Source organism: Oncorhynchus gorbuscha, linkage group LG14, assembly GCF_021184085.1.
Source record: "Oncorhynchus gorbuscha isolate QuinsamMale2020 ecotype Even-year linkage group LG14, OgorEven_v1.0, whole genome shotgun sequence".
In the NCBI taxonomy this organism is placed as follows: domain Eukaryota; kingdom Metazoa; phylum Chordata; class Actinopteri; order Salmoniformes; family Salmonidae; genus Oncorhynchus; species Oncorhynchus gorbuscha.
In genome coordinates this window covers 7,202,071-7,213,655 of record NC_060186.1, presented here as the reverse complement: position 1 = coordinate 7,213,655, position 11,585 = coordinate 7,202,071, and the positions used below count along the sequence as shown (strand labels likewise).

Genomic DNA, 11,585 nt, shown 5'->3' with positions numbered 1-11,585 from the left:
ACTGTCTGTTAAAATAAAAGATATACTCTATGATAGTTGTGTTGTTACATTTAGTCAGGATTAAATTGGCAACGGAGTCGGACTGGTCTGACACCTGTTCCTAAACTAACTCCACTAAATAGATCAAGATTACGTAGATGTACCAAATGTTCCCAATGGCCCCGTTCTGCCACTGTATCCCACATCTCAAGTCCCCCTGCTCACCCCTCTCCCCCTTCTCTCCTCCTTCCAGGCTCCGACTACTCCCCCCCACCGCTGCCGGAGGCGGCGCCCATTCTGAACGATACCAGCGTTGCAGATGGAGGAGGTGGCGTGGGTGGAAGTGGAGGTGGGCGCGGGCCCCTGGAGGCCGTGGTCGGAGGGGCGGTGGTGGGGCTAGCAGCAGAGCACATCCCCAGCGGCCCCGGGCGGCCCTCACCTGGCAGGCGGCCATCGAGGCGGCGCGGCAGGCCAAGCAAATGGGGAACGCGGGCGCGCCCATCTCCACAGCCAGCTCCACACAGAGGAAGAGGCAGCACTACACCAACAAGCCCAAGAAACCCATCAACACGGCCCCAACCAGACCTCCCAGAGCCCTGCTCTGCCTCACCCTCAAGAACCCCATCCGCAGAGCCTGCATCAGCATCGTGGAGTGGAAGTATCCTCTACTATATATAGTGCTGTGAACTGGTTTAATATATATAGTGCTGTGAACTGGTTTATTATATATAGTGGTGGTATGAACTGGTTTATTATATATAGTGGTGTGAACTGGTTTATTATATATAGTGATGGTGTGAACTGGTTTATTATATATAGTGATGGTGTGAACTGGTTTATTATATATAGTGGTATGAACTGGTTTATTATATATAGTGGTGTGAACTGGTTTATTATATATAGTGATGGTGTGAACTGGTTTATTATATATAGTGGTGTGAACTGGTTTAATATATATAGTGGTGTGAACTGGTTTATTATATATAGTGGTGTGAACTGGTTTATTATATATAGTGGTGTGAACTGGTTTATTATATATAGTGATGGTGTGAACTGGTTTATTATATATAGTGGTATGAACTGGTTTATTATATATAGTGGTGTGAACTGGTTTATTATATATAGTGGTGTGAACTGGTTTATTATATATAGTGGTGGTGTGAACTGGTTTATTATATATAGTGGTATGAACTGGTTTATTATATATAGTGGTGTGAACTGGTTTATTATATATAGTGGTGGTGTGAACTGGTTTATTATATATAGTGATGGTGTGAACTGGTTTATTATATATAGTGGTATGAACTGGTTTATTATATATAGTGGTGTGAACTGGTTTATTATATATAGTGGTGTGAACTGGTTTATTATATATAGTGGTGTGAACTGGTTTATTATATATAGTGGTGTGAACTGGTTTAATATATATAGTGGTGTGAACTGGTTTATTATATATAGTGGTGTGAACTGGTTTAATATATATAGTGATGGTGTGAACTGGTTTATTATATATAGTGGTGTGAACTGGTTTATTATATATAGTGGTGTGAACTGGTTTATTATATATAGTGATGGTGTGAACTGGTTTATTATATATAGTGGTGTGAACTGGTTTATTATATATAGTGGTGTGAACTGGTTTATTATATATAGTGATGGTGTGAACTGGTTTATTATATATAGTGGTGTGAACTGGTTTATTATATATAGTGATGGTGTGAACTGGTTTAATATATATAGTGGTATGAACTGGTTTATTATATATAGTGGTGTGAACTGGTTTATTATATATAGTGGTGTGAACTGGTTTATTATATATAGTGATGGTGTGAACTGGTTTATTATATATAGTGGTATGAACTGGTTTATTATATATAGTGGTGTGAACTGGTTTATTATATATAGTGGTGGTGTGAACTGGTTTATTATATATAGTGGTGTGAACTGGTTTATTATATATAGTGGTGTGAACTGGTTTATTATATATAGTGGTGTGAACTGGTTTATTATATATAGTGATGGTGTGAACTGGTTTAATATATATAGTGGTATGAACTGGTTTATTATATATAGTGGTGTGAACTGGTTTATTATATATAGTGGTGTGAACTGGTTTATTATATATAGTGATGGTGTGAACTGGTTTAATATATATAGTGGTATGAACTGGTTTATTATATATAGTGGTGTGAACTGGTTTATTATATATAGTGATGGTGTGAACTGGTTTATTATATATAGTGGTGTGAACTGGTTTATTATATATAGTGATGGTGTGAACTGGTTTATTATATATAGTGATGGTGTGAACTGGTTTATTATATATAGTGGTGGTGTGAACTGGTTTATTATATATAGTGATGGTGTGAACTGGTTTATTATATATAGTGGTGGTGTGAACTGGTTTATTATATATAGTGATGGTGTGAACTGGTTTATTATATATAGTGGTGTGAACTGGTTTATTATATATAGTGGTGGTGTGAACTGGTTTATTATATATAGTGGTGTGAACTGGTTTAATATATATAGTGGTGTGAACTGGTTTATTATATATAGTGGTGTGAACTGGTTTATTATATATAGTGGTGTGAACTGGTTTATTATATATAGTGATGGTGTGAACTGGTTTATTATATATAGTGGTATGAACTGGTTTATTATATATAGTGGTGTGAACTGGTTTATTATATATAGTGGTGTGAACTGGTTTATTATATATAGTGGTGGTGTGAACTGGTTTATTATATATAGTGGTATGAACTGGTTTATTATATATAGTGGTGTGAACTGGTTTATTATATATAGTGGTGGTGTGAACTGGTTTATTATATATAGTGATGGTGTGAACTGGTTTATTATATATAGTGGTATGAACTGGTTTATTATATATAGTGGTGTGAACTGGTTTATTATATATAGTGGTGTGAACTGGTTTATTATATATAGTGGTGTGAACTGGTTTATTATATATAGTGGTGTGAACTGGTTTAATATATATAGTGGTGTGAACTGGTTTATTATATATAGTGGTGTGAACTGGTTTAATATATATAGTGATGGTGTGAACTGGTTTATTATATATAGTGGTGTGAACTGGTTTATTATATATAGTGGTGTGAACTGGTTTATTATATATAGTGATGGTGTGAACTGGTTTATTATATATAGTGGTGTGAACTGGTTTATTATATATAGTGGTGTGAACTGGTTTATTATATATAGTGATGGTGTGAACTGGTTTATTATATATAGTGGTGTGAACTGGTTTATTATATATAGTGATGGTGTGAACTGGTTTAATATATATAGTGGTATGAACTGGTTTATTATATATAGTGGTGTGAACTGGTTTATTATATATAGTGGTGTGAACTGGTTTATTATATATAGTGATGGTGTGAACTGGTTTATTATATATAGTGGTATGAACTGGTTTATTATATATAGTGGTGTGAACTGGTTTATTATATATAGTGGTGGTGTGAACTGGTTTATTATATATAGTGGTGTGAACTGGTTTATTATATATAGTGGTGTGAACTGGTTTATTATATATAGTGGTGTGAACTGGTTTATTATATATAGTGATGGTGTGAACTGGTTTAATATATATAGTGGTATGAACTGGTTTATTATATATAGTGGTGTGAACTGGTTTATTATATATAGTGGTGTGAACTGGTTTATTATATATAGTGATGGTGTGAACTGGTTTAATATATATAGTGGTATGAACTGGTTTATTATATATAGTGGTGTGAACTGGTTTATTATATATAGTGATGGTGTGAACTGGTTTATTATATATAGTGGTGTGAACTGGTTTATTATATATAGTGATGGTGTGAACTGGTTTATTATATATAGTGATGGTGTGAACTGGTTTATTATATATAGTGGTGGTGTGAACTGGTTTATTATATATAGTGATGGTGTGAACTGGTTTATTATATATAGTGGTGGTGTGAACTGGTTTATTATATATAGTGATGGTGTGAACTGGTTTATTATATATAGTGGTGTGAACTGGTTTATTATATATAGTGGTGGTGTGAACTGGTTTATTATATATAGTGGTGTGAACTGGTTTATTATATATAGTGGTGTGAACTGGTTTATTATATATAGTGGTGTGAACTGGTTTAATATATATAGTGATGGTGTGAACTGGTTTATTATATATAGTGGTGTGAACTGGTTTATTATATATAGTGGTGTGAACTGGTTTATTATATATAGTGGCGGTGTGAACTGGTTTATTATATATAGTGATGGTGTGAACTGGTTTATTATATATAGTGATGGTGTGAACTGGTTTATTATATATAGTGGTGTGAACTGGTTTATTATATATAGTGGTGTGAACTGGTTTATTATATATAGTGGTGGTGTGAACTGGTTTATTATATATAGTGGTGTGAACTGGTTTATTATATATAGTGATGGTGTGAACTGGTTTATTATATATAGTGGTGTGAACTGGTTTATTATATATAGTGATGGTGTGAACTGGTTTATTATATATAGTGGTGTGAACTGGTTTATTATATATAGTGATGGTGTGAACTGGTTTATTATATATAGTGATGGTGTGAACTGGTTTATTATATATAGTGGTGGTGTGAACTGGTTTATTATATATAGTGGTGGTGTGAACTGGTTTATTATATATAGTGGTGGTGTGAACTGGTTTATTATATATAGTGGTGTGAACTGGTTTATTATATATAGTGATGGTGTGAACTGGTTTATTATATATAGTGGTGGTGTGAACTGGTTTATTATATATAGTGGTGTGAACTGGTTTATTATATATAGTGGTGGTGTGAACTGGTTTATTATATATAGTGGTGGTGTGAACTGGTTTATTATATATAGTGGTGGTGTGAACTGGTTTATTATATATAGTGGTGGTGTGAACTGGTTTATTATATATAGTGGTGTGAACTGGTTTATTATATATAGTGGTGTGAACTGGTTTATTATATATAGTGGTGGTGTGAACTGGTTTATTATATATAGTGATGGTGTGAACTGGTTTATTATATATAGTGGTGTGAACTGGTTTAATATATATAGTGATGGTGTGAACTGGTTTATTATATATAGTGGTGTGAACTGGTTTATTATATATAGTGGTGGTGTGAACTGGTTTATTATATATAGTGGTGGTGTGAACTGGTTTATTATATATAGTGGTGGTGTGAACTGGTTTATTATATATAGTGATGGTGTGAACTGGTTTATTATATATAGTGGTGTGAACTGGTTTAATATATATAGTGATGGTGTGAACTGGTTTATTATATATAGTGATGGTGTGAACTGGTTTATTATATATAGTGGTATGAACTGGTTTATTATATATAGTGGTGTGAACTGGTTTAATATATATAGTGATGGTGTGAACTGGTTTATTATATATAGTGATGGTGTGAACTGGTTTATTATATATAGTGGTGTGAACTGGTTTATTATATATAGTGATGGTGTGAACTGGTTTAATATATATAGTGAAACTGGTTTATTATATATAGTGGTGTGAACTGGTTTATTATATATAGTGGTGTGAACTGGTTTATTATATATAGTGATGGTGTGAACTGGTTTATTATATATAGTGGTATGAACTGGTTTATTATATATAGTGGTGTGAACTGGTTTATTATATATAGTGGTGGTGTGAACTGGTTTATTATATATAGTGGTGTGAACTGGTTTATTATATATAGTGGTGTGAACTGGTTTATTATATATAGTGGTGTGAACTGGTTTATTATATATAGTAATGGTGTGAACTGGTTTAATATATATAGTGGTATGAACTGGTTTATTATATATAGTGGTGGTGTGAACTGGTTTATTATATATAGTGGTGTGAACTGGTTTATTATATATAGTGGTGTGAACTGGTTTATTATATATAGTGGTGTGAACTGGTTTATTATATATAGTGGTGGTGTGAACTGGTTTATTATATATAGTGGTGGTGTGAACTGGTTTATTATATATAGTGGTGTGAACTGGTTTATTATATATAGTGATGGTGTGAACTGGTTTATTATATATAGTGGTGGTGTGAACTGGTTTATTATATATAGTGGTGTGAACTGGTTTATTATATATAGTGGTGGTGAACTGGTTTATTATATATAGTGGTGGTGTGAACTGGTTTATTATATATAGTGGTGTGAACTGGTTTATTATATATAGTGGTGGTGTGAACTGGTTTATTATATATAGTGGTGTGAACTGGTTTATTATATATAGTGGTGTGAACTGGTTTATTATATATAGTGGTGGTGTGAACTGGTTTATTATATATAGTGATGGTGTGAACTGGTTTATTATATATAGTGGTGTGAACTGGTTTAATATATATAGTGATGGTGTGAACTGGTTTATTATATATAGTGGTGTGAACTGGTTTATTATATATAGTGGTGGTGTGAACTGGTTTATTATATATAGTGGTGGTGTGAACTGGTTTAATATATAGTGGTGGTGTGAACTGGTTTATTATATATATATGGTGTGAACTGGTTTATTATATATAGTGGTGTGAACTGGTTTAATATATATAGTGATGGTGTGAACTGGTTTATTATATATAGTGATGGTGTGAACTGGTTTATTATATATAGTGGTATGAACTGGTTTATTATATATAGTGGTGTGAACTGGTTTAATATATATAGTGATGGTGTGAACTGGTTTATTATATATAGTGATGGTGTGAACTGGTTTATTATATATAGTGGTGTGAACTGGTTTATTATATATAGTGATGGTGTGAACTGGTTTAATATATATAGTGGTATGAACTGGTTTATTATATATAGTGGTGTGAACTGGTTTATTATATATAGTGGTGTGAACTGGTTTATTATATATAGTGATGGTGTGAACTGGTTTATTATATATAGTGGTATGAACTGGTTTATTATATATAGTGGTGTGAACTGGTTTATTATATATAGTGGTGGTGTGAACTGGTTTATTATATATAGTGGTGTGAACTGGTTTATTATATATAGTGGTGTGAACTGGTTTATTATATATAGTGGTGTGAACTGGTTTATTATATATAGTGATGGTGTGAACTGGTTTATATATATAGTGGTATGAACTGGTTTATTATATATAGTGGTGTGAACTGGTTTATTATATATAGTGGTGTGAACTGGTTTATTATATATAGTGATGGTGTGAACTGGTTTAATATATATAGTGGTATGAACTGGTTTATTATATATAGTGGTGTGAACTGGTTTATTATATATAGTGATGGTGTGAACTGGTTTATTATATATAGTGGTGTGAACTGGTTTATTATATATAGTGATGGTGTGAACTGGTTTATTATATATAGTGATGGTGTGAACTGGTTTATTATATATAGTGGTGGTGTGAACTGGTTTATTATATATAGTGATGGTGTGAACTGGTTTATTATATATAGTGGTGGTGTGAACTGGTTTATTATATATAGTGATGGTGTGAACTGGTTTATTATATATAGTGGTGTGAACTGGTTTATTATATATAGTGGTGGTGTGAACTGGTTTATTATATATAGTGGTGTGAACTGGTTTAATATATATAGTGGTGTGAACTGGTTTATTATATATAGTGGTGTGAACTGGTTTATTATATATAGTGGTGTGAACTGGTTTATTATATATAGTGATGGTGTGAACTGGTTTATTATATATAGTGGTATGAACTGGTTTATTATATATAGTGGTGTGAACTGGTTTATTATATATAGTGGTGTGAACTGGTTTATTATATATAGTGGTGGTGTGAACTGGTTTATTATATATAGTGGTATGAACTGGTTTATTATATATAGTGGTGTGAACTGGTTTATTATATATAGTGGTGGTGTGAACTGGTTTATTATATATAGTGATGGTGTGAACTGGTTTATTATATATAGTGGTATGAACTGGTTTATTATATATAGTGGTGTGAACTGGTTTATTATATATAGTGGTGTGAACTGGTTTATTATATATAGTGGTGTGAACTGGTTTATTATATATAGTGATGGTGTGAACTGGTTTATTATATATAGTGATGGTGTGAACTGGTTTATTATATATAGTGGTGGTGTGAACTGGTTTATTATATATAGTGGTGGTGTGAACTGGTTTATTATATATAGTGGTGTGAACTGGTTTATTATATATAGTGGTGGTGTGAACTGGTTTATTATATATAGTGGTGGTGTGAACTGGTTTATTATATATAGTGGTGTGAACTGGTTTATTATATATAGTGATGGTGTGAACTGGTTTATTATATATAGTGGTGGTGTGAACTGGTTTATTATATATAGTGGTGTGAACTGGTTTATTATATATAGTGGTGGTGTGAACTGGTTTATTATATATAGTGGTGGTGTGAACTGGTTTATTATATATAGTGGTGGTGTGAACTGGTTTATTATATATAGTGGTGGTGTGAACTGGTTTATTATATATAGTGGTGTGAACTGGTTTATTATATATAGTGGTGTGAACTGGTTTATTATATATAGTGGTGGTGTGAACTGGTTTATTATATATAGTGATGGTGTGAACTGGTTTATTATATATAGTGGTGTGAACTGGTTTAATATATATAGTGATGGTGTGAACTGGTTTATTATATATAGTGGTGTGAACTGGTTTATTATATATAGTGGTGGTGTGAACTGGTTTATTATATATAGTGGTGGTGTGAACTGGTTTATTATATATAGTGGTGGTGTGAACTGGTTTATTATATATAGTGATGGTGTGAACTGGTTTATTATATATAGTGGTGTGAACTGGTTTAATATATATAGTGATGGTGTGAACTGGTTTATTATATATAGTGATGGTGTGAACTGGTTTATTATATATAGTGGTATGAACTGGTTTATTATATATAGTGGTGTGAACTGGTTTAATATATATAGTGATGGTGTGAACTGGTTTATTATATATAGTGATGGTGTGAACTGGTTTATTATATATAGTGGTATGAACTGGTTTATTATATATAGTGGTGTGAACTGGTTTAATATATATAGTGATGGTGTGAACTGGTTTATTATATATAGTGATGGTGTGAACTGGTTTAATATATATAGTGGTATAAACTGGTTTATTATATATAGTGGTGTGAACTGGTTTATTATATATAGTGATGGTGTGAACTGGTTTATTATATATAGTGGTGTGAACTGGTTTAATATATATAGTGATGGTGTGAACTGGTTTATTATATATAGTGATGGTGTGAACTGGTTTATTATATATAGTGGTGTGAACTGGTTTAATATATATAGTGATGGTGTGAACTGGTTTATTATATATAGTGGTGTGAACTGGTTTATTATATATAGTGGTATGAACTGGTTTATTATATATAGTGGTGTGAACTGGTTTAATATATATAGTGATGGTGTGAACTGGTTTATTATATATAGTGGTGTGAACTGGTTTAATATATATAGTGATGGTGTGAACTGGTTTATTATATATAGTGGTGTGAACTGGTTTATTATATATAGTGGTATGAACTGGTTTATTATATATAGTGGTGTGAACTGGTTTAATATATATAGTGATGGTGTGAACTGGTTTATTATATATAGTGGTGTGAACTGGTTTAATATATATAGTGATGGTGTGAACTGGTTTATTATATATAGTGATGGTGTGAACTGGTTTATTATATATAGTGGTGGTGTGAACTGGTTTATTATATATAGTGGTGTGAACTGGTTTATTATATATAGTGGTATGAACTGGTTTATTATATATAGTGGTGTGAACTGGTTTATTATATATAGTGGTGTGAACTGGTTTATTATATATAGTGGTATGAACTGGTTTATTATATATAGTGGTGGTGTGAACTGGTTTATTATATATAGTGATGGTGTGAACTGGTTTATTATATATAGTGGTATGAACTGGTTTATTATATATAGTGATGGTGTGAACTGGTTTAATATATATAGTGATGGTATGAACTGGTTTATTATATATAGTGGTGTGAACTGGTTTATTATATATAGTGGTATGAACTGGTTTATTATATATAGTGGTGTGAACTGGTTTATTATATATAGTGGTGTGAACTGGTTTATTATATATAGTGGTATGAACTGGTTTATTATATATAGTGATGGTGTGAACTGGTTTATTATATATAGTGATGGTGTGAACTGGTTTATTATATATAGTGGTATGAACTGGTTTATTATATATAGTGGTGTGAACAGGTTTATTATATATAGTGGTGTGAACTGGTTTATTATATATAGTGGTATGAACTGGTTTATTATATATAGTGGTGGTGTGAACTGGTTTATTATATATAGTGATGGTGTGAACTGGTTATTATATATAGTGGTGTGAACTGGTTTATTATATATAGTGATGGTGTGAACTGGTTATTATATATAGTGATGGTGTGAACTGGTTTATTATATATAGTGGTGTGAACTGGTTTATTATATATAGTGGTGTGAACTGGTTTATTATATATAGTGGTGTGAACTGGTTTATTATATATAGTGGTGGTGTGAACTGGTTTATTATATATAGTGGTGGTGTGAACTGGTTATTATATATAGTGATGGTGTGAACTGGTTTATTATATATAGTGGTGTGAACTGGTTTATTATATATAGTGATGGTGTGAACTGGTTATTATATATAGTGATGGTGTGAACTGGTTTATTATATATAGTGGTGTGAACTGGTTTATTATATATAGTGGTGTGAACTGGTTTATTATATATAGTGGTGGTGTGAACTGGTTTATTATATATAGTGGTGGTGTGAACTGGTTTATTATATATAGTGGTGTGAACTGGTTTATTATATATAGTGGTGTGAACTGGTTTATTATATATAGTGGTGGTGTGAACTGGTTTATTATATATAGTGGTGTGAACTGGTTTATTATATATAGTGGTGTGAACTGGTTTATTATATATAGTGGTGTGAACTGGTTTAATATATATAGTGATGGTGTGAACTGGTTTATTATATATAGTGATGGTGTGAACTGGTTTATTATATATAGTGGTATGAACTGGTTTATTATATATAGTGGTGTGAACTGGTTTATTATATATAGTGGTGTGAACTGGTTTATTATATATAGTGGTGGTGTGAACTGGTTTATTATATATAGTGGTGTGAACTGGTTTATTATATATAGTGGTGTGAACTGGTTTATTATATATAGTGGTGGTGTGAACTGGTTTATTATATATAGTGGTGTGAACTGGTTTATTATATATAGTGGTATGAACTGGTTTATTATATATAGTGGTGTGAACTGGTTTATTATATATAGTGGTGTGAACTGGTTTATTATATATAGTGGTATGAACTGGTTTATTATATATAGTGGTGGTGTGAACTGGTTTATTATATATAGTGATGGTGTGAACTGGTTTATTATATATAGTGGTATGAACTGGTTTATTATATATAGTGATGGTGTGAACTGGTTTAATATATATAGTGATGGTATGAACTGGTTTATTATATATAGTGGTGTGAACTGGTTTATTATATATAGTGGTATGAACTGGTTTATTATATATA

General features: G+C 31.6%; 1 protein-coding gene across 1 annotated transcript in view; it reads left to right on the top strand.

Annotated features, from left to right (window-relative positions):
* Positions 1–422: 422 nt before the first annotated feature.
* Positions 423–11,585, top strand: part of LOC123994355 (voltage-dependent L-type calcium channel subunit alpha-1C-like) — a 39,722-nt gene continuing 28,559 nt past the window's right edge. The window contains exon 1 of the mRNA XM_046296862.1: positions 423–637. Within this exon, the coding sequence (XP_046152818.1) occupies positions 459–637 (179 nt within the window). The 5' untranslated portion in view covers positions 423–458. The remainder of the gene's footprint in view (positions 638–11,585) is intronic.